This window comes from Elephantulus edwardii, unplaced genomic scaffold, assembly GCF_000299155.1.
Source record: "Elephantulus edwardii isolate Elephantulus edwardi_28Jun2011 unplaced genomic scaffold, EleEdw1.0 scaffold00007, whole genome shotgun sequence".
NCBI classification, from domain to species: domain Eukaryota; kingdom Metazoa; phylum Chordata; class Mammalia; order Macroscelidea; family Macroscelididae; genus Elephantulus; species Elephantulus edwardii.
The window spans coordinates 34939864-34960338 of record NW_006399757.1 but is presented as its reverse complement, the minus strand read 5'-3'; the positions used below and the strand labels follow the sequence as shown (position 1 = coordinate 34960338).

At 39.2% G+C, this 20475-nt stretch overlaps 1 protein-coding gene across 1 annotated transcript in view; it reads right to left on the bottom strand.

Moving 5' to 3' along the window:
• The window catches only part of PCGF5 (polycomb group ring finger 5), a 59125-nt gene extending 39009 nt beyond the window's left edge, over positions 1–20116 (bottom strand). Inside the window, exon 1 of the mRNA XM_006880330.1 lies at positions 19831–20116. Within this exon, the coding sequence (XP_006880392.1) occupies positions 19831–19942 (112 nt within the window). The 5' untranslated portion in view covers positions 19943–20116. The remainder of the gene's footprint in view (positions 1–19830) is intronic.
• Positions 20117–20475: the final 359 nt, after the last annotated feature.

Genomic DNA, 20475 nt, shown 5'->3' with positions numbered 1-20475 from the left:
GGACAATCCTTTTCCATTCAATTTACAACCTCCCTAAGACCCAATGTAGATTCAACTATGAATCAGTTCTGACTGGACAGCAGAGAGTAATAGAGATAACTTTAGAATAAGGAGAAATTAAAATGTTGCACAATAAAATATTTCTACTCTAGTTTTCTTTTTATTCAGATTATCTAGTGATGAATACCATCATTATCAACTTCTTTAAGGGTTTACACATCAGACACTGTCCTATGTACTTCAGCATGCATTTAATTAGACATAATTTAAGAAGTTAACCTTCACAACAGATTTTGTGGGTACTATAATTAGGCCTTTTCCAAAAGGGGAAACTGAGGGAAGATATTTATCAATTTACCTAAAACCAGTGTATGTATTTATAAGCAGCACATTATATTGGTTATGTGATGCATTCTATTAACATTTTATTTGTATAGTTCTTTAAGCAGCCCTGGTTGGACAGTGGTTAAGTGTTCCACTGCTAACCAATGTAAAACCTTATGTTGTTGGCGGTGGTGTTACGTTACATGATGTCAAACTGGAAATGACTCACAGTGGATTTTCAGAGGCTGTAAATCTTTCTCCCTTAGAACACCTGGTGGATCTGAACTACCTGCCTTTGGGATGACAGCACAACTCCTTACCCACTAAGCCACTAGAACTCCCTTTTAAGAAAGTTCTATTGTGCTCCATAGCATTTCTAGGAGCCATAAAAGACCTAATGTTCATGGGTATAATACACAGGAAAAGAACTCCTTACTTATTATTTGAGGGAGTCTTAAGCATTGTCTAGTTGTAGAATTAGATCTCCTTTTGTGTAAACTAAATATTCTGTATAAAACATCATAAGTCATCTTAAATAGTCAGCTTGTTTCTTTAAACTCTCTGGGTTAGTGGGGGAGGGGAAACTAACTAGAAAGCCATTTCTCACAACCCTTTTAAAAGCTGTTATAAAGCCCAACTTTATAATAACATATATTAGTATCTGAGGAAACACAGAATTTCAATGAGACAGAGAAAATAAAACAAAGACCTGCTTTCTTCAGAATGCTTACAGTCTCATCCCACAAAGTAATCTTTGATTCTATTTTATAATTTTAAGTCTATACTAGCTGTAAAGCACCTTTTTAAAATACCTTAAAAGATATTTTAATGTCAAGTTCTTTAATTGTACAACATTTTAAACTGATTAATTCAACTGGTCCAAGAACACCAATGAACAGATATCAGGCTATGCTTAGGTTTATATATGGTCCAGACCAACTAGAGTCTTCACTCCCACCAGCTGCCACAAGAAAACATCTAGGCCCCAAAGGGAGGCAGGCTCACAGATGTAACCTTGAGTTGGAAAAACTAGTGACATGGGTTATCATTTAGTATGCACTAATCAAATAAGAACCTGCACTGCAATCCTGAAAGCCTGCAGCTCAAATCCACCAGTGGCTCTGTGGGAGAAGGATGGGCAATCTCCTCCTGTGCAACTAAATGCTTCTGAAAACCCACCAGAGAGTCAGCTCTGGGTATGACGCAGCAGTACACAACAACAATCAAATACTAAAATGAGACCTCGTGGCACAATAGTTCGACAATCAATGGCTAATAAAACGCTTGTGGGCTTGGACCCTCCAATGGTTGGCTCTGTGACAGCAATAACTTGGGGGTCTATCCCCATTAAGATCACAGTCCAGGAAATCTTCTCAGGCACTTCTACCTTGTCCTATAGGGTGGTTATGAATAGGAATGGACTCAACAGCACCCAACAACAACATTCAAATACCAGGCTCTAGACTCGGTTTTGTATGACTTGTTACAAGGACTGTTACCATTCTCCTTTGGAAAACGAGGGCTGTGGTGTGGAGAGCAGAAGCAGGCTGGATGCAGGTGCCCAGCTGGTGGCAGAAATAGCATCCAGTCCCAGGATATACAGCTGCATGGTCTAAAGCCTAAGCCATTCACATTTGCTCCCTGGAATAAAGATTGCATATCATTCACTGCTCTTTATATTTAGTTCATTATAAACATTAATCTCACACTTAACCCACTGCTTTCAAGTCAATTTGAACTCACAGCAGTGCTACAGGACACAGCTGAATTGCCCCTTTGGGTTTCCAAGGCTGTAAATCTTTACAGAAGCAAACTGCCTCATCTTCCTCCTATGGACTACCACCGTGCCATTAGGTCTTCTAAATTTAGGCTTAAAGTTAAAGGAATTGCCTATTTTGACCATTTATGAGATTTGAAGGAGGTTTCTGTAGAAATTAACAGAGAAATGGTCAATACGGCATCTAAAGCAGTGGTTCTCAAATTCAGATGAGCATCACAACCACCAGTGAGATTCTTCAAAGAACTGACTGTCAGGTCTTGTTGCAGACACACTGGATCTGAATCTCTGGGAGATTAGGGCCAGGGCTCTAACTGACAAAGCTCTCTGAGGTTCTAATTTAACCAAAGAGATTAACTGGGAAACATGGGCTAAAGGGAGGCCACAGGCTGCTCACACAAACTCTCAGGCTACTCTCTCTCTTATGTTGCTCCATTCCAGGATTTGACCCTCTAGCAAACCATAAAGAGAAGTCACTTTATTAATTACCACTATGAAATTACCATCACAAAATAAAACATAACCCAAAGAAAATGTGATTAGTGCACTTTCACCATAATGAAGATCTCTATGCAAAGTAACATAGCATAATCATTCTCTCTGGGCGCTCCAGTAGCTGAGGAATAAGCAGTTGCACTGTCAACCCCAAGGCAGTCAGTTTGAATCCACTAGCTGATTGGAGGGAGAAAGAAGGGCAATTACCTGGCTGATTTACAGCCTCTGAAAACTAGAGAGTGAGCTATAAGTTGGTTTTGACTTGATGGGAGGAAGTTCTCACTCACTCGGAGCTCACCCTGTGCTGGGTTTCTGAAGTTGTAAACTCTACTGAAGGAAAATGTCCATTTGCTTCCCTTGGAGCTGCTGGTGGATTAGAACTGCCAGAGAGGTGTGGTCTTTGGGTTCGCCGCACACCTCCCTACCCACCAGAGCTTCCTTATAAAAGTCCTAGATAGAAGGAAATTGGTTTGGGTTTGGAGTCCAGGTCTGCCATTACTTTTTCTGTATGTCTGTGTAAAAGGGAGATAAGAAATGTATCAACTGAAGAGAATCCTTGAAAGGATTAAATGAGATGATATATGTAAATTTTGTAACCCTGTAAATATTCGATAAACGTGAGCTATTAATAGAATTAGAATGCTAAATGAGCATAAGATTATAACAAGAAAAATTAGAATAAATTTAATCAGTACTATGATTAGTTTGTTACATCAGATTAGTTTGTACGTCAGATTAAGCAGATAATCTCTGCTTAAGGAACTTGAAATGCTTACTCTTGTTAACTTTTATCCTCTGCAACTATCTCCCCCCCTTGTTCTCTAAATGACTGCTTCTTGGTCTAAATACAGGTTCCCATGAGCATAATAAAGTGTTCTGGAACTTCCATTCTTTGCAATGCTATGCATAATTTGCTAAAATCCACACAGGTAAAAGCCTACGCATAGTTTATAAAATACAGATAAGCATCATTCTGGTATTCTCTGCTTTCAGCCAAGATTCATCTGAATTCAGCAGTGATACTCCTTGTTCCACGTCTTCCTCTGTATTCATTCGGGTTGAATTTCTGGCAGTCCCCTATTGATGTACTACTGCCCAAGCCAGTTTTAAATTATCTTCAGGAAGATTTTATCTGCACATCAGAATTCTACTTCTCACTAATGTTCATACCACCTTTCTTTGGAATGGACACATATATCGATCTCTTCTAGTCAGCTTGCCAGGTAGCTGCCTTCCAAATTTCTTGGCGCAGACAAATGAGACTGTTAAGTGCTACACCTGTTTACCTGAAGCATCTTATTTGGTATTCTGCCAACTCTTAGACCTTTGTTTCTTACCACTTTGGTACAGCTTGTACTTCTTCCTTCAACATCACTGCTTCTTGACCATGTGCTGTCTCCTGAATTGGATGAACACTGACCAATTTTTGGTGCAGTGACTCTGTGGATTCCTTTCATCTTCTTTTGACACTTCATGTATCCATCCATCATTCAATACTTTGCTCACAGAATCCTTTACTATTACAGTTCTGGCTTCTAAATTTTTTTCTTCCATTTTCTAAGCTGGAGAAATGTTAAGTTTGTTCTTTTTTTAAGTTTCCTATCTATGTCTTCATCTAGGACATCATCACAATCAACACTCACAGTCAAGAAATCCAAAGATACGTTCCACTGGGGAAATCTGCTCTTAAGGACCTACATAAAGTTTTAAAGAGCAAAGATGTCAGTTTAAAGGCTAAGCTATGGTATTCACATGGTATATGAGTCATATATGAATCAAGCTATGGTATTTTCAATTGCTTCCTAGGCATCTGAAAGTTGAACAATCAATAAAGAGTAGAGAAGAAGAACCAATGCCTTTGAGTTGTGGTATTGGAGAAGAGTATTAAATATAACATAGGCAATCAAAATAATAAACAAATCTGTTTTGGGGAAAAATACAGCCAGGTTACTTCTTAAAAGCAAGGATAGTGAAATTTCATCTCACTTGGTTAGGGCATATTTTCAGAGAGAACCAGTTGTCATAGATATTATGCTGAGAAAGCGATAGTCAGCAAAAGAAAGGAAGACTCTCAATAAGATGGACTGACAGATTGACTACCCCCAATGGGCTCAAGCATGAAGACAGCACAGGATAGGGCAAGGTTCAGATCTGCTGTTCATAGAGTGGCTCTGAGTTATAGTTGACTGAACGCCATCTAACATCAACTCTAATCTTTGCACATTTGATCACAATACTTTGCTTTCTCTTCACAATACTTTGCTTTCTCTTCGTGTCGCGCCCTTGAGGTCTATGGTAAGGCCCAGGAATATGGATTGCTAACAAGTTCCCAGATGATGCTTGGTGATACTACTAATCCATAGACTGAATTTTGAGGACTAAATGTAGACAGCATAAGATTATTACACATTAAGTATCAGATTTTTTTTACACTGTAATTAAGAACTTTTGCACTCATACTTACTAAAAATGCCTAGTAGTATATCTGACTGTGAACACTCTGGGTCTGGTTTTCTTTATTTTGCTATTTTAGTGAACTTAAGTTTTGTGAAAACCAAACCCAAATGCTATCTTGTAGACTCTGACTTATGATATCACCCCATCAGGTTTCTGAGATGGTGATTTATGATTATTATTTTTTTTTAATGGAAGGAGACTGCTTCATCCTTCTCTTGAGCAGCTGGTAGATTCAAACTATTGACCTTCCAGTTAGCACCCTAGCACATAATACATTATACCACTATGGCGCTCGGAGTGCTGTATCTGCTTAAAATGTCCTGTGACATTAATCACCTCTTCATAAGCAGGGTGTATTTTGCATAATTTTCTGCTTATGAGATTATAAGCATCACAGGGCATTTTAATCACAAACTTGTAATACGTAAGCTCAATGCAATAGCAATGGGGGAAAAATCTGCACATAAGTGGACTTGAACATTTATTTCAAACCTGTGGTGTTCAAGAATCAGCTCTAAATTATATGTGGACTTTCCATTGCAAAAGAGGTTGGTGGCTCAAACTTTGTGTTATTCAAAGGTCAAGTGTACTTAAATTTTACATATTCATTCTTGCATATTATCCCGTAAAATCAGCAAGTCTCTTGTCACACCAACTATAATTAACTATCATTTAACGCTACTTTTTTGTGTAAGTTAAAAACTAATTACAACAATATGTTTCCCTCCAAGAATTCTTTCCAGTTTTTTAAAAGGAGAAAAAAAGAAAGCCTTTTTTTCCTATACCACAGAATTCCATGACTATACCTCTATTTTTCTAAGGGAAGAATCATGGAATTCTTAAAGGGATCCCTGACCACAAATGGGTTAAGAACCAATACACTGTATTCTTTACACTTTAGCTGCTGGAACAAAGCTCTTTTGTTCTTTGTTTAAGTGAAAGTCTTTCATTTTAAATCAGCAATCCACCAGCAAACACATGCTAAGCAGCTTCAAAAAGTTTCTCAGGGCCCTGGTGCAAAAAGAACACCCCTTAATGTAGCCCCTGCTTAAGACCCACAAAGCCTCTGGAATTTTCTAAAAGACGTCCTCTTAAAATTGACAATTTCTGACCTACATTGCCTATATGGTTTTCAAGTTTCCTATAACTACACTTAAATCTTTGAAAGGAAAATAGCACACAATAAAATATCAATGTATTAACCATTAATTTACACCTTTATTGAATGCTCCAGGACCAGGTAGTAGGGATATGCTTAATATACTCATAGTAGTAGGTGAATGACTGAGAGACTGAGATTTAAAGGCTGGAAAGCTGTTATCTGGGTAGAAGGGAAGCAGCACAATTCAAAGCAGAGGCAGCAGATGAACCAAGTAAGTGGTAGGCAGATGGTAGGCAGAGGGGGAGGAAGAGGCCAGCACAACTTGATCACAGCTAAGCCTGAAGGCAAAAGGGATAGCTCCAGTTAATTTTAAAATAGGTGAAAGAGTAATCTTGAAAACAACTAGCAACAACAACAACAACAAAGAATGACAGTTATAAAAAAACAGTAAGGTGTTTTGAACAACCGTCATTCTAGTATAGATCCGGGGTGACTTTGGTAAAAAGAAAGGCCTGAACAAGAGCAGCATAATTATGAAAAAACTAAATTTGGACACTTTTGTTAGTGGATTTAAACCACTCAGATTCAGGGTAACTATTGAAAGATAATGTTTTCTTTCTATAACTATAATTTTATTGAATTCTTTTTTGTGTTATTGCTGGTAACTTTGGTCCATCCACCTCTCTGTGACGTCTCTGTGAGAAGGACTTCCTTCAGTATTTCCTGCAACATTGGTCTTGTTTTCATAAACTTCCTTAGTTTCTGCTCTTCTGAGAATATCTTGCTCTCTCCACATTTGATGGACAGTTCTTCTTGGTACAGTATTCTCCGTTGACAGTTGTACTGTCTTCATTCTTGCATGGTTTCTGCTAAGAACTTGGCACAATCTTACTTGCTCTCCTGTACAAGCTACCCTTAATTTTTCCCTAGCTGCTTTTATAATTATCTGCTTGTCTTTGATTCAGGCAAATTTTACCATGATATGCCTTGGTGTTTTTCTTTCAGAGTCTAGTCTATATGGAGTTCATTCAGCTTCTTGGATGTATATTCTCTCACTCTTCATGATACCTACCTAGAAAGTCATCTTCTAGTAACTCTACCACAACTTTCTCAGTGCCTTCCCCCACCTCCTTCTGTTCTGGACTTCCAATTATGAGCATCATATTCCTCCAGATGCTGCCCAACATTCTCCTTTGGATTTCTTCATTTTCCTTCCCTTTTTATTCTGTTTTTTGCTCTATCAGGTCATTTCTTTTTTAAAAAATTTATTATTAATTTCAATGAATATTTACAGAGACTTTGGGTTTCCATTCATTCATTGTTGCACTTTTCCCCCCTCCCAACCCTCCCCCCTAGTACACTACCCTCTTGGAAAAGTAAAAGAAAAATTTTTTCATTGTTTTACAATCCCTCCTTCCAGGTCCACTCCACTATGCAGTCTTCGCTCTGGACTCCTGTCATGACAAAAATACCTAATCACATATCCCTTTTAAAGTTTTCTCCCTCATCTGTTTCAATGCAGTACACATTATTGAAATCATCTTTTTCAGTCTCCCCACAACTCTGAGGTTAGTCCTGTTTTACAACAGTGGCACCATGCAGTATTTGTCCTTTTGTGGCTGAGATACTTCATTCAGCATAATGTCCTCTAGAGTCACCCATTTTTAATAATATTGCATGAGTTCCTTGTTTTTCAATGCAGCATAGTAGTCCACGTGTGAATATACCACAGCTTCTCTATCCATTCGTTTGTTGATGGGCACTTAGGTTGTTTCTAACTCCTTACTATTGTGAACAAAGCTGCAATAAACATGGGTGTGCATATATCTGCTGGGATGTCACTTATGGTCTTTGGGGTATATTCCCAGTAGTGGAATTGCTGGGTCAAATGGTATCTCTATTTGCAACTTTTTGAGAAAGCGCCATACCACCTTCCTAGGTGGCTACGCCATTTACACTCCCACCAACAATGAATAAAGGTTCCGGTTTCTCCACAACCTTGTCAGCATTTGTTGCTTGCTGTTCTGTTAAATTTTGCTATTCTGACTGGGGTGAGATGATATCTCATAGTGTTTTAATTTGCATCTCTTTTAGAGCTAGGGATTTTGAACATTTCTTCATGTGCTTGTTAGCCATCTGAATGTCTTCTTTGGTGAAGTGTCTGTTCATATCCTGTGCCCATTTTTCTACTGGATTATTTACCTTTATCTTGTTGTGGTGTATCATGTCATTTCTAAGAGCTCTCTCTACCTTCTGTTTCTCTGATTCTGTGCTCCATCTCATCAATTTCGCTCATCTGTCCCTTCAACATGTTGAGAGCTTCGGAGATGGTAGTCCTAATAGTCTGGATTGTTGTTTCTTGTTTTTCTAATGCCTCACTGGTTTTATCTGCATTGCTCTGAGTTACTTTTTTAAAATACCTCTTGGACTTTGCTTGTAGAATCCTGCAATTCTTCAAGTTTTTATTTCCTCCAATGGAAATATTTGAGCATTATTCTTTTGAATACTGTGGCAGAAAGTTTGATCAGACTTTCAGGCTTTAGGAAATCCACTGATTATGTGTTTTGGAAACTTTTTGAGGGGTGATGTCTTTTGCTTTGTGTGGGGTGTGAACCAGACTGCTTCTTCTGTGTCATTGCTGTGATGAGTTTTGCTGTGGGTTTTTGTTTTTTGCCTAGGGTCCTAGCAGATCCTAGGTCTGATGACCTTGGCTGGGAGCTCACTGCTCCAGAGGAGAAGAGGTCAACTCATCTTGCCTGAAGACCTTTCTGGTCTCTGAGGTCACGGGCAGACTTGCCTCAGTTTGGGATCTCAACACTCCAGGAGGGAAGAAGTAGTCAACTCACCCCGCCTGCGGTACTTCCTCTTCAGTCCTGTGGCAAAGTTCACTGGAGCTGGGAAAACTTTGTGAAGTGTACTTGCTCTGCCTCGGCTCTTTCCTCTTTGGTCCCTCAGCTGGCAAGGGAACTGGAGGAGAATTTACCCAACTTCTGTTCCTTCTTCTCTAGTCTCATGCCAAAGTTCTCTGTGTTTGGGGAGCCCACCAGAAAGGGAAACCACTCTCTCTCCATGTTCTTTTGATGCTTCCTGGATCACTCAAGATTTTGGCTAGAAAAACAACAACAGATGCCTTTAAATTATGGCCCTGGAGGAGAGTACTGAATATTAATGGACTGCCAAAGGAGCAAACCTGTCCTTAAGGAAGTACAATCAGAGTGGTTCTTAGAAGCAAGGATAGTGAAATTGTGTCTCACTTTGGACATATTTTCAGGAAGAACCAGTCCTTGGAGAGATGTATCATGCTGAAAATAGGTAGAGAGTCAGCAAAAAAGAGGAAAACTCTCAGTGATATGGACTAACAGTGACTAAATGGTCTCAAGAATGATAACAATGGTGAAGATGGTGCAAGGACGAGGACAAGGTTCAGATCTGCTGTTCATATGATTACTATGAGTTACAGTCAACTTGACAGCACCTAATAACAACTGGGCTTTAGATACTCTTGAGCTGTGAAAAGGGACTCTATTGTATCTGAGATCAGATGAATGGTAGGAAGACTAGTAAGTGAAGTCTTTGGTTTAGCCTATGCATTCAAACCTTCTATAAAAGCCAAAGGAGTGAAGGGATCTTTCAAGAACAGTTAAGGCAAGTCCTGTGAAAAAAAGAAGTTTCCATTTTGGGGCAGAGGGTGCTCTAATAGGCAGGGTAAAGCATACAAGAGAAGGAGTTGGTTTCATTGTCTATGTGCCTATTTCTGTGTTTAATTAAATGTGAATCTTGTAATTCATACATTAAACAGTTGTGGATTGATATGAGAGTATTACTACTGATTTTTCATGCTGGAACAGGAGCATAATTACCTTGCCTAAGTTCATGATTTTCTTCAAGAATGACTGCACATTAATCCTGCATTTCTGTTCCCTGAATAGAAGAAACTGACTATTCCTTAAATGGTAGCCAGTTATAAAAAAGCCAGGTTATCAACTCTTAAAGAAGTAGAATTTGAAATGATATCAGGTCTATAGTTGAGCACTTAAATTAGTACCCAAGTGGTGGCAAATATTCAAGTAGAAATATGGGAAATCAAGAATGCAAGATTCCTGCAAAGGCCCAATAGAACTCATTTTAGTCCACTGATCTTATTTGAGGAGAGATTCATTACCTTAAAAGAAACTAAAAGCCTTGTGTAATCAAGTCTAGCTTTAGTACTTGTTAAACAATGGGGTGGTTTAGTAAAAAATGGCTCCTGTGACTTTTGTATCATTAAGCAACTAGACTTGTTTGCCAAAACAAACAAGTGAGATGAAAAAATATATGTAGAATGTTTCATGATTTAAGTGATGAGATAAATAAGAGAAACTGAGGGCGTCCTGAGCTTCCAATCCCCTTAAACAAAGTGAACCGAACTGGGAGTGTGGTTGAGGATATTTTTAAGACTCATTGGACAGTCTCCTTGTACTTTTCGAAGCCTCTGGTAAACCACTGTTTGGCCCCAGAATGAGATGCTCCTGTAGCCATGTTTGAGTAAGAAAAGGGAAGGAAACACTGAGCCACTCGGGTAAGTACAGCTTCTGCAGAACACAACCAAAGTGGGATTCAATTTGGTCTGGTTTCCTCCTATGGGTTACAGCCTTTACAGCAAATCCCAATTCCATGCCCAGTAGGAGCCTTGGCCCAGTTGAATTGATTACTCCCCGCTTTGTTGCTGTTGTTGGGTGCCATCAAGTATGATTCAAGGACACTATGAACAAATGTGAACCCTGTTCTAGTCTGTGCCATCCTCATTATCTCTGATACTCTTGAGCACACTGCTGTAGTCACCATGTCAATTTATCATGTTGAGGGTGTTCCTCTCTTTCACTGACCACCCATCTTTCCAAGTGTGATATCCCTTTTGCAGGAATAGCCTCTCTGAGCAACTTCTATAGAATATGAGAGCCAAAGCTTTGACATACTTGCCTCCAAGGAACACTCAGGCTGCCCTTTGTCTAAGACATACGTATCCATTCTTTCGGCAGTTCATGGGATATTCAATAGTCTTTTCCAATACATTTTATATAATTAGAAAAGTAAGCCTGCCAGCCTCTAGGTTAAATCTATTTGCTACAACAGAAATTTTACCTAAATATTAGCTACCCCCAGGCCAATTTAAGCTGACTGCTATAGTAATCTGCTCACAGCTAGCAAGTTGTAAATGGTACTACCAAATGCTAGAGAAAATACATTAGCAGGTAAAGAGGCCCAGAAAGCAGCTGGACCCAGGTGTGTGCCAGTGCTCCCTACGTTACCTGAGGGCAGTTCCCAGTACAGTAAAGAGGATTTTACAGCTCTAAAGATTGGAGAACCACCAAGGAAACAGAAAGGTGGAAATGGCACACTTCAAGGAAGAGTTTTCATATCCTAAGATTACACCAGACAACTCGCTTTGAAAAGAAGTGATGTTACACTGGGTCACCCAACACATCACAGGAAAAAAAGCTAATGGGAGCCTTTCACTCATGACGGGCATTGTGGACTCTTGTACCAGCTGTTGTGCTAAATACAAGCCTAAAATTTTGGACCCAAAATAGCAGGGTCGCACGGGATGCGGTCTTCCTATACCAAGCTTAATTCCCTGGCCTCTTCAACAGCTACAATTCCTTTGATTATTACTGAATTAGAAACAGACTCAAGTACTTAGTAGTGTTGGTGGGCACATTTTCAGGGTGGACAGAGGCATTATTCGTTAAACTGAAACTTCCTGAGAGGTAACTCCAGCACACCTAAAAGGAACTGTTTCCAGGTTTGGTTCACCTAGCAGACTCAAGAGTGACAAAAACTCTGATTTTGTGCCTATAAGTAATATAGGGCATCTGTAGGATCTTAGTAATTAAGTTTCATGTTGTCTGGAAACCTCAATTCACTGGTAGAGAAAATTAATCAAAGCTTGATGCAACATCTGAGTAAACTTTGTGAAGAAATTAAGTTACCCTGGGTTGATATATTGCCATTACCTTTGCTGAGAGTTCATACCACACCAGAGGGAAAGCTTAAATTCAGTCTGTTTGAAATAATATATGGTAGGTCATACTTCCTTAACTGGTTTCTCTATGGAGGTCTATCCAGTAATAAATGGTCTAATGATGTGTTAACTAATTTATTTCAGGGCCTTATGTGTCTAGCAGAGGTTTCCTGCAGAGGTGGGCACATACCTGTTCCAGATGATGATCAAGGTCGTGCTCTGTGTCTGGAAAGATGTTCACTCAAGTGAACCAACCCTGGACACTGTCCTCCTGAGCACTCACACTGCCACCAAAGTAAAACAGTGCAAGCCATGGATTCCTAATTCCAGAATTCAACTCTCCCCCAGGACTGGGGAATCAAATGGAAAGCTAAACTCATCCCAGATTTCAAGCTAGAAGTTAAAAGATCACTGAGGATGAGAGACTAACACCTACACAACAGGTTTTGAAGTGAAGGCCCAGCAGTGCCTCCTCACCTTGGAGCTTCACAGGCACGAAGCTAGGGAAGTAGCAGTCAGTAAGTGGTTAGCAGTACCAGTGCCCATTTAACATTCTCGTAGCTATTTCATGTACATTATGGGAGTTCTGGTGGCATAGTCTGTAATGAGTTGCATTGCTAACCCAAAGGCTGTGTATCTTCTGTGGTTCAAATCTACCAATGAATCAGTAAGAGAAAGATGGCCAGTTTACTCCCACTGCAATTTACAGCCTCAGGAACCTGATGGAGGGTCACTATGAGTCAGAACTAATTCAACAGAAGTGAGTTTTAATTTGTAGAGTTTGATCTCTATGTCTGAGATTTACTGTGAACTTCTGTTTAGGTGAAGGCTAAGGAAGGCTTTGCACTCATCAGACAGGCAAGCAGGAGTACTGCCTTGAGGCCTTTGTTTCTCTTTCCCATTTATTGAACACTCTGTGGAAGGGAGGTTGGGAAATTCCCCAACGGCAACTTGCACTGCTGCTGGATTTCTCTACTAGCTAGCCTCCTAATTAAACGTCATTCTCTCTTCCCAGAAATGAGTCTTTCCTTTGTGAATTCAGTTACTCTAGGGAGAAGAATATCTGAATTTTAGAGTAACATTTTTACTAGGGGCATGGAGCAGATGGTGTATCTCTGCTTCCCCTTCCTTCTGACTCGCCTTTTTCTCTTTCCTCCACATAGTGGAGTGTAGACGAGCACCAAAGGTGCTACAATTAATATCTTTCTCATTTCTTTTCCCTTTTTTTATATCTGCTGGGCAATCAGAGTGTGTTATTTCCAGAATTCTCTATATCAGAAGAATCTGTGGAGAGAAGCAGCCTCTTTGGTATAAGGACGAGAGGGAAAGAGTCGAAATATGTTTGCATAATAATTTTAAAGCAAGACTGAAAAACCGTTATCCCTCTCAAACTAGGGCAAGCCATTAATGATCCCTGGACCCCATCCGAACTCTAGTGTGGCCAATTCCAAGGGCTACTGTCCCTGAGAAAGCCTAGGATTTGGGACTCTAGAAATTGCAGAAAATACTCTAGTTCCTTCATTTAGAATTCAGTCAGTAGCAGTATCCTGACATGTATCTACTATTATAGTTCATTATTACTGACCTATCATCATTTGAACTTATTTTATAAATTTATTTTATTCAGTCTTTCTCTGCTTGGCCATATAGATTTCAAAAGGGAAACTTCCATATATGGTTTCATGCACCAATAATACAGCTTCATTTATAGATTTCAAACTTGAACAACAAAACCAAAATCTTTAAACTTCCTTAAGAGTTTTCATTATGTTGTTGTTATGGGCTGCCAAGTTGACAACAACTCATAGAGACCCTATGAATAATGGCTTTGACCCCACTGCCACTGTTACTATGTCAATCCATCTCATCCAGGGTCTTCCTCTCCTATGCTGACAATCTACCTTCTAAGCATTATGTCATTCTCCAAGGACTGACACTTCTTGACAACATGCCCAAAATATGTGATATGGAGCTTCAAAATCCTTGCCTCCAAAGAGCAATCTGGTTTCAACCTCTTTAGGACAGATCTCTTTTGTACTCTTGACTGTCATGTTAAGTTCAATACTCTTCTTCTCCAGCATCACAACTCAAAGGCATCAATTCCTCTTCCGCCGTCCTTAGTCACTGTCCAGGTCTCAAATGCATAGCAAGTATTTCTCAATTGAGAAGACCATAGCCTGAATCAGGAGCGTCTTAGTTTCTACAGGCTGTCATGCTTGTTCTTTAGCACTCCGGAGTAGTCCTTGACAGGAGCTTCTCAATGTAATTAGTTTTTTTTATTTCCTGACTGCTGGTGCCAAGAGCGTTGATTATGGATCTAAGCAAGATGAAATTGTGAATAGTCTTAATCATTTCTCCCTCTATTCTGATGCTATCTATTGGCCTGGCAGTGAGGATCTTTGTTTTCTTGATGTTGAAATGCAATCCATATTGAAGGCTGCAATCCTTGACCTACTGCAGCAAACATTTAAGTTCTCTTCAGTTCTGGCAAGGAAGGCATGGCATCAACATTACGTAGGCTGTTGGTGAGTCTTCCTCAAGTCCTGATGCCACATTCTTCTTCATTAAGTCCAGCCTCCCAAATTACCTGTTCAGCATATAGATTAAAAAGGTATGGAGACAGAATACATCCCTGATTCACATCTTTCTTAATTTTTCTTGAATTTTAATAAAAGGATTATCTAAATCAACATCATGAAATATAATGTATATGAATTGTTAAATATCTATTTTCTTTGTTATCTTTCACTCACATTGTATTAAAAGATTTTTTTAAAAAAGAATTCTTACTCTTTAATTACATACAATTAAAGTCTCTGTACAATTATTTTAATAAGATATTCTTTTTATAGCTTAGATCAAGGTAAAAAAACTCATTCCTCAGGATTCCACAATGCCACTTACCAACATTTCTCACATTCTTCCTTCTCCCCTTTGGCTACTATACTTGATTTTATTCTCATTCCAAATGCCAATACTACTCTACATAGGAAAGCACCTGGTGGAAGATACAAAACCTAGGATATCCTTACAAATATAAAAACCTAATCAGCTTTTTCGAAGATGGCGCCAAAAGCGAAGAAGGAAGCCCTTGCCCCTCCCAAAACTGAAACCAAAGCAAAGGCATTAAAGGCCAAGAAGGCAGTACTGAAGGGCGTCCACAGACAAAAAAAAAAAAGAAGATCCGCACGTGACCCACCTTCCGGCGGCCTAAGACGCTGAGACTCTGAAGGCAGCCCAGATACCCCCGGAAGAGCGCCCCCAGGAGAAACAAGCTTGACCACTATGCCATCATCAAATTTTCCCTGACCACTGAGTCAGCCATGAAGAAGATAGAAGATAACAACACACTTGTGTTCATTGTGGATGTCAAGGCCAACAAGCACCAAATTAAACAAGCTGTAAAGAAGCTCTATGACATTGATGTGGCTAAGGTCAACACTTTGATTAGTCCTGATGGAGAGAAGAAGGCCTATGTTCGACTTGCTCCTGATTATGATGCTTTGGATGTTGCCAACAAAATTGGGATCATCTAAACTGAGTCCAGCAGGCTAATTCTAAATACAAATTTTTCTCACCAAAAACAAAATAAAACAAAACAAAACAAACCTAATCAATGGTTGGAGAACACTGTTCTTAGTGCCAATTTATTTTATCAATACAAATAAGAGACACATTTGCATGAAGAATAAGACTTGCCTATGGTTCACCATAAATACAAACAAAAACCAGTTTTAGGAATCCAGGGACTTGACAGTGTGTCAGGTGTAAACTGCAATTGAGTCAATTTCAACTGTAGTACTCAAGACTCCTCTGATGCCGGGCTGAGGACCTAACACCATTGCTTACTTTCCTATACTGTTTGCTGCTGAGGTTAAAGGCATTGTCTTTTAGTCTTGCTTTTTCCAAGTTTATTCTCTCTCAACAAATGGGCTTGATGGGTTGCCAAAGGGTTCTGCAGGTCAGACTGACTCAGTTAAACTATCACTCACTCTTCGAGACTTTAAATTGCTGTCACGCAAAAATAAACCTTGCCTATAAACTGATTGTTGACACTTGTAGACTTGTCTATTTCACCCCCCCTTCCCAGTGAATAACATTTAGATAGGATATAATTGCTCATCAAAGAAAATTTTCTTTCAGAATAACATATATGAAGTTTGCAGTCTATAGGAAGACTAAATTGAAGACTCTCTGTTTTCTTCTCATATTTCAAACAGAAGTGGCAATTTCTGCTGGAGAAAACCAAATACAAAGACAATGTAAAAATATTAGAAGTAAAACAAAGTAGTCTGAGTGGGAAACATAAAATGCAGTGTCTTCAGTCTAGAGTTGCCGCATCTTGTGGCCGTTCTTTGGAGCATACTGGAGCATATCCACAATATGACCATTTCTACCACCTGTGTCTCACAGCAGCTAGCCTGCAGTGACAGCCTTAATTGGCTATTGTTCCCTGAATCTGAAAAGCACATTCTAACCTGAGTGTCTTTTTACTCTTACCATCTCCTCTGCCAACAATGCTCATCCCTATACACTCACAGACCTTGATCATACTGCATTTCTGTCCAAACACCATATTTAAATGGCTGATCCTGACCCCTGTATGCGGAATACTAACTTCTTCTCCTATTCTTAATCCTTCTTTGTGCCTCTTTCTAGTATTTATTGCTATCTAGCAAGACTTGTATTTACTTATTATTAGTACACTCTACTAGAACACAGACTTCTGAGAATGAGAAAATGTTAATTATGTTGTTTACTGTTGTCATCTCTGTTACTCAAATAATGCCTGGCATATATATTCAATAAATATCTGCTGGATGATATTTACCTGTTAACCATTCAAGTTAAATAACAATAAAGGGCAACAGCAAAGTAATAATTTAAGATAGTTTATAATAGTTATTTGAAAAATATGAGTCAGGAATACAGGCTGCCTCCAGATTATGAATGAGATCAAAGCCTAAATTTTTCTTCCACTCAGATGTCAAAGACTGGTCCCTCCTGGCCCAAAGTATGTAAGACAGAGTGTCAAAATCCTAGCCTCCAAAAAGAACCTTGGTTTCACCCTCTCCAAGACAGATATATGTGTTTTCTTGGCAGTCCATGATCTGGTCAAGATTCTTTTCCAGCACCACAACTTAAAGGCATCAGTTCTTCTTCTGTCATCCTTTGTCATTGTCTAGCTCTGATGCCTAGCAAGTAATTGCAAAGACCATGGCCTGGATCAGGTGCATCTTAGTCTCCAGACTTTAGCATCAGTCAAATATTGTCTTAGTACATGGTATATATTTTACCTTTAAAACACGTGAAAAGCACTTCCAAAGTCATCAAAGCATCTTAAATATAGTAATACAGTACACAAGTTCCTAGGTTTCTCACATCTAACTTACAGATGTTATTTCCACCTCAGTTTCAGTTGTGATTGTTCTACTTTCCTCTGATGCATCATCAGCACTTTCACTAAATGTATACTTTGACAGCACAGCTTCAAAACCAAAACCCCAATGTCATCACATGGATTCAGACTCAGAGTGATTCTTTAGGACACAGTGGAACTGCCATAGAGGTGTGAGGGCTGTAAACCTGCATAAGCAGCCCATCTTACCCTGCTGGAGCTGTTGTTGGCAGGTCTGAACCACCAACCTTTCAATTAGCTATTGAGCTCTTTAACTACTGGGGTCAGAGTTACAAAGGTAAAGAAGACAAAAATTTAAGCTACATGCAAAATTATACACAACACAGTGTTAAACAGCAGCCATATAATGCTTCTTGATGGTCATAAAGTGGTGCTTTGTTAGTTATTATGAACCGTAACTCAAATTTTAAAAAATAAACATTTTATGGCAGTCCCTCCTTAAGAGTTGTTCATAAATCAGATGTTCTTAGCCTGGGACTTACTGTACCCCAAATCATAGTCGTCGTTGTCATCGTCGTCGTCATCATCATCATCATCATCCTAACACATCACCTGGGGAGTTTTTTAAAAATACACATGGCCAGACCTTACCACAGGACTCACCAAATCTCCCCTGGTGGGATCCTGACAATTCCTATTTTTGAAAAGTTTTTCAGGTGGTTCTGTGTTGCACCATTTTTAAACTACTGGCATAACAGTATATTAGTTCAGGAGAAGGAAAGTGAAGGTGTTTTGCTTAAAAAAACAACCAACCAGCCAAACACCCCAAAATGGATGTCATGTTAGAAAAGCAAGGACTCTGGAGTTGAAAGTCAAATTTAGGTGGGAGACTGAGAAAGTTACTGAACCTCTCAACTTCCACATGCATTAATGGAGATAAGCTTTTCAGCCTCTCTTCCTCCCCACAGTGACTCCAAACTATTCAAAAAGTATTGTAAAACTAAAATGAAAACAAGTATATAAAGTACATATTTTGGTGATTAAATAACATAATTGGAATTAGTTTCATAGAAAAAATATTATTGGCAGAAATGTAAAAAATATGTGTAATCCTAGCCTAAGTGACTATAAAAAAAAAAACAACCAACCCACCACAAAACACCTCTTCTTTTTTCTGATGAGATGAGATGGGGACAAAAATGTCTAGAAGTTTCAGAGCTGTATTAGGACAGTAATTCTCAAACCAGGGAACTCTGGTAGCCTCCTGGTAAGGAGTTGTGCTGCTAACACCAAAGCAGATAGGTTGAATCCACCTGCCGCTCTGCAAGAGAAAGAATGGCGCTCTTCTGTGTGACTCAGAGCCTCCAAAAATCCTCTGGAGGTTTAGTTATGAGCTGATGGCACACCACAACAACATTGACAACTTTCAAACCTAGAGAGCTCATAGTGGTGAGGATGGGTGGGGTGTGCGGATAAGGCGTCAATCAGAGGGCTGCACAATTTGATGGGTTGGAGTGGATGGGGGAAGGAAATGGGAAAGACCGGGTGTGAAAAAAAATGTATATGAACTTTGTAAATAAAGCAATATAAAAGAAAAAGAAATAAATAAAATAGAATAGATTGCTAGACACACTCTTGTAATTGCTGTTGCAAGCAAGCCTTGTGTCGATGATTGTTGCCTTTGAGTCCATTTTGACTCAACACCACCTCATGTGTGTAGAACAAACTGCTCTGCAGTTTTTAAGTCTGTGACCTTTTAGAAGCAGATTGTTCGCGTCTCTCTCATAAGGTCCCCTGGGCAGGCTTGAACCACCAATCTTTCAGCTAGTAGTTAAGTGCTGAGCCACTGGTGTCACGCAGGGTCTCTGTAAATCTACTGCCTCATCTCAATGCATTGATAATTAGTCAGAACACACTGACAGCTAACCTGCAGGGTCAATTACTGGCATTTTTTAACCTGTTCACAGAAGAAGCTGATGCCTTTGGTCTCGGGACCGTACAATAAGAACTGAATTAAAGTATGCATATCTTAACAAAACTTTTGAGCAGACTAATTCGTTCAATACAATTTTGTAAGTCAAAACCATTAAATAACTAACAGGGGGGAAAAAACCATACCCAGTAATAATGAGGATGCTTTTTAGAACATTTTCTAAATCAGATGAAAGTCAGCCACTAAGACTGAAATAACAAAAGTTTATGCCTTTGGTATTTCAATGACATATCTGAAAACTAAATCAAAGAGGGTAATTCTCCAAACTCAAAAACTGGTCATTTCAAGCACTGCAAGGTGGATGCCTGAAAAGAATACTCACAGGTGTGGAGACATTCTGTCACTGTGGTCGGCTTGATGAGATACCCTTTACAAATATAGCAGGTGATGTAAGGATTGAAATCTTTCACCAAGTGTTTCTTCTGGGTAGCCATTCGTGGTTAACAGAGACTGGCTTTAGTCCAGGTAAATGGGGGTATTAAGTGGAGGGAAGTCTGATCTCAGTAGTTGGTGTGCTGTCCCCAATTGGATGTCCTGAGGTGCGTGAATCCAGACTTCTCACAAGATTGATGATCATCACTCCTTTTGGTCGTTTTGCTTTCCCATATCTGTTTCCACAATAATTTTAAAAAAGAAAAGAAGAAAAAGTGTCAAATTCCTCAGACTGTATTAATTTCATTATAACAAGTAGTAAGTAGGTGAAGAAAACTATTTCCTTCACTTTAATGCTCATTCTTTTGTGAAGCCACTATAACTTAACTCAGAATGGGACACTCCTTCAATTCAAGAGCCTCAACAGTCAGCATTGTGCAAATGACATTCAGCACTCTTAACTCCATAACTTAAACCTTTAACTTTGCAGAAATGCATTTTAACCACCTGCTTGACTTCTCTATCAAGAGTCCCTACCAATACAAGCTAAAGGGTCCAAAATTGAAGTCATCATCTTCCCCATGAAAACATTTCC